We start from the raw sequence: 1,107 nt of genomic DNA, 5'->3' as shown, positions 1-1,107 counted from the left end.
AAAACAAAAAACACCTCATATATATTGAAAATCGCGACTAGTTTTTCCTGGCGTGATTTTCGTCAAACGACACCGCGGGTGCCGCTCTGCGCGCAATTCCCCGAGCTCAGAGGATGGGGTTTTAAACCCATCAGTCTACGGAAAAAAAAAAAAAAAAAAAAAAAGAGAGAGTCAATAAGCACAAGGGTGATATGGAGGAGATGCCCGGAGCTGCCCCTGGGGCTGCGCGGAGCGGTCGGGGCGCGCTGCCATCTCCGCGCATGGGAAAAAGTGGGGGGGAATCCTATAGGAAAGAATAGCACGGGATTGAGGACGGATATCCCCTCGTTATAATAATTATCGTTTTAAAGTAGTAATAACAATACAGCCGGCCCCGACAGGGAGCGTTTAAAGGAAGCCTCGGGAGACGGGGAGGGAGCAGCGCATACTCACAGCCGAAGTCGGGCATTTTGGGCAGGATCATGCCGGCCGTGCTCGCCCGCAGCCACTGGTCCAGCTGAAAGGTGCCGGCGCTCAGCTTGATGGGGTCGGCGGAGGGGTGCGCGGGGTGAGCTCCCTGCACTTGCGAATAGGAATAGGAAAGCGCCGGGTGCTGCCCCCCCAAAGCCGGGTAGCCGTACACCGGGTGCCCGTAGATGCCCGGCCCGCCCGGCCCCGCGGGGTGCAGCCCCAGGGCGTGGTGCTGCGGATGGCCGCCCCCGGGCCCCCCCCCGCCCAGGAAGGCGGCTTTGGGCAGCAGCGCGCAGTGCGCTGGCAGCAGGCGAGGCGGAGACGGGCTGTCGGTGCGCGGGCAGTCGGCGGGGAGCTCGGAAGAAGAGGAGGACGACGACGACGACGAGGAGGACGAAGACGGAGGGCTGCCGCCGCCGGAGCCGCCGGTGACCAGGGCCAGCGGAGCGCTCTGCGCCGCCGCCTTGGGGGGATCGACAGCCAGCAGCGCGTCGATGCGGAAATTTTTGGATTTTTCCATGGGAGCGGCGGAGGCGGCAGCGGGAAGCACCGCGGCCCGGGCCGCGTCTCCCGGCGGCGGGGGCGGAGTGCGGCCGCGCGGCGCGGAGCGCCCCTTCAAGGCCCGCAGGCGGCTCCCATTGGGCCGCCGCCGCCGCC

The 1,107-nt window shown here is 65.0% G+C and overlaps 1 protein-coding gene across 1 annotated transcript in view; it reads right to left on the bottom strand.

Moving 5' to 3' along the window:
• MNX1 (motor neuron and pancreas homeobox 1) overlaps window positions 1-970 on the bottom strand; it is a 2,657-nt gene extending 1,687 nt beyond the window's left edge. Inside the window, exon 1 of the mRNA XM_042817538.1 lies at window positions 433-970. Coding sequence (XP_042673472.1) covers window positions 433-970 — 538 coding nt within the window. The remainder of the gene's footprint in view (window positions 1-432) is intronic.
• Between the last annotated feature and the right edge of the window lie 137 nt (window positions 971-1,107).

The sequence above is a fragment of the Centrocercus urophasianus genome, unplaced genomic scaffold (assembly GCF_019232065.1).
Source record: "Centrocercus urophasianus isolate 14NV4802_14NV808 unplaced genomic scaffold, USGS_Curo_1.0 seq_16, whole genome shotgun sequence".
Classification (NCBI taxonomy): Eukaryota; Metazoa; Chordata; class Aves; order Galliformes; family Phasianidae; genus Centrocercus; species Centrocercus urophasianus.
Note: the sequence above shows the minus strand (reverse complement) of the source record. Positions and strands in the feature narration are given on the sequence as shown.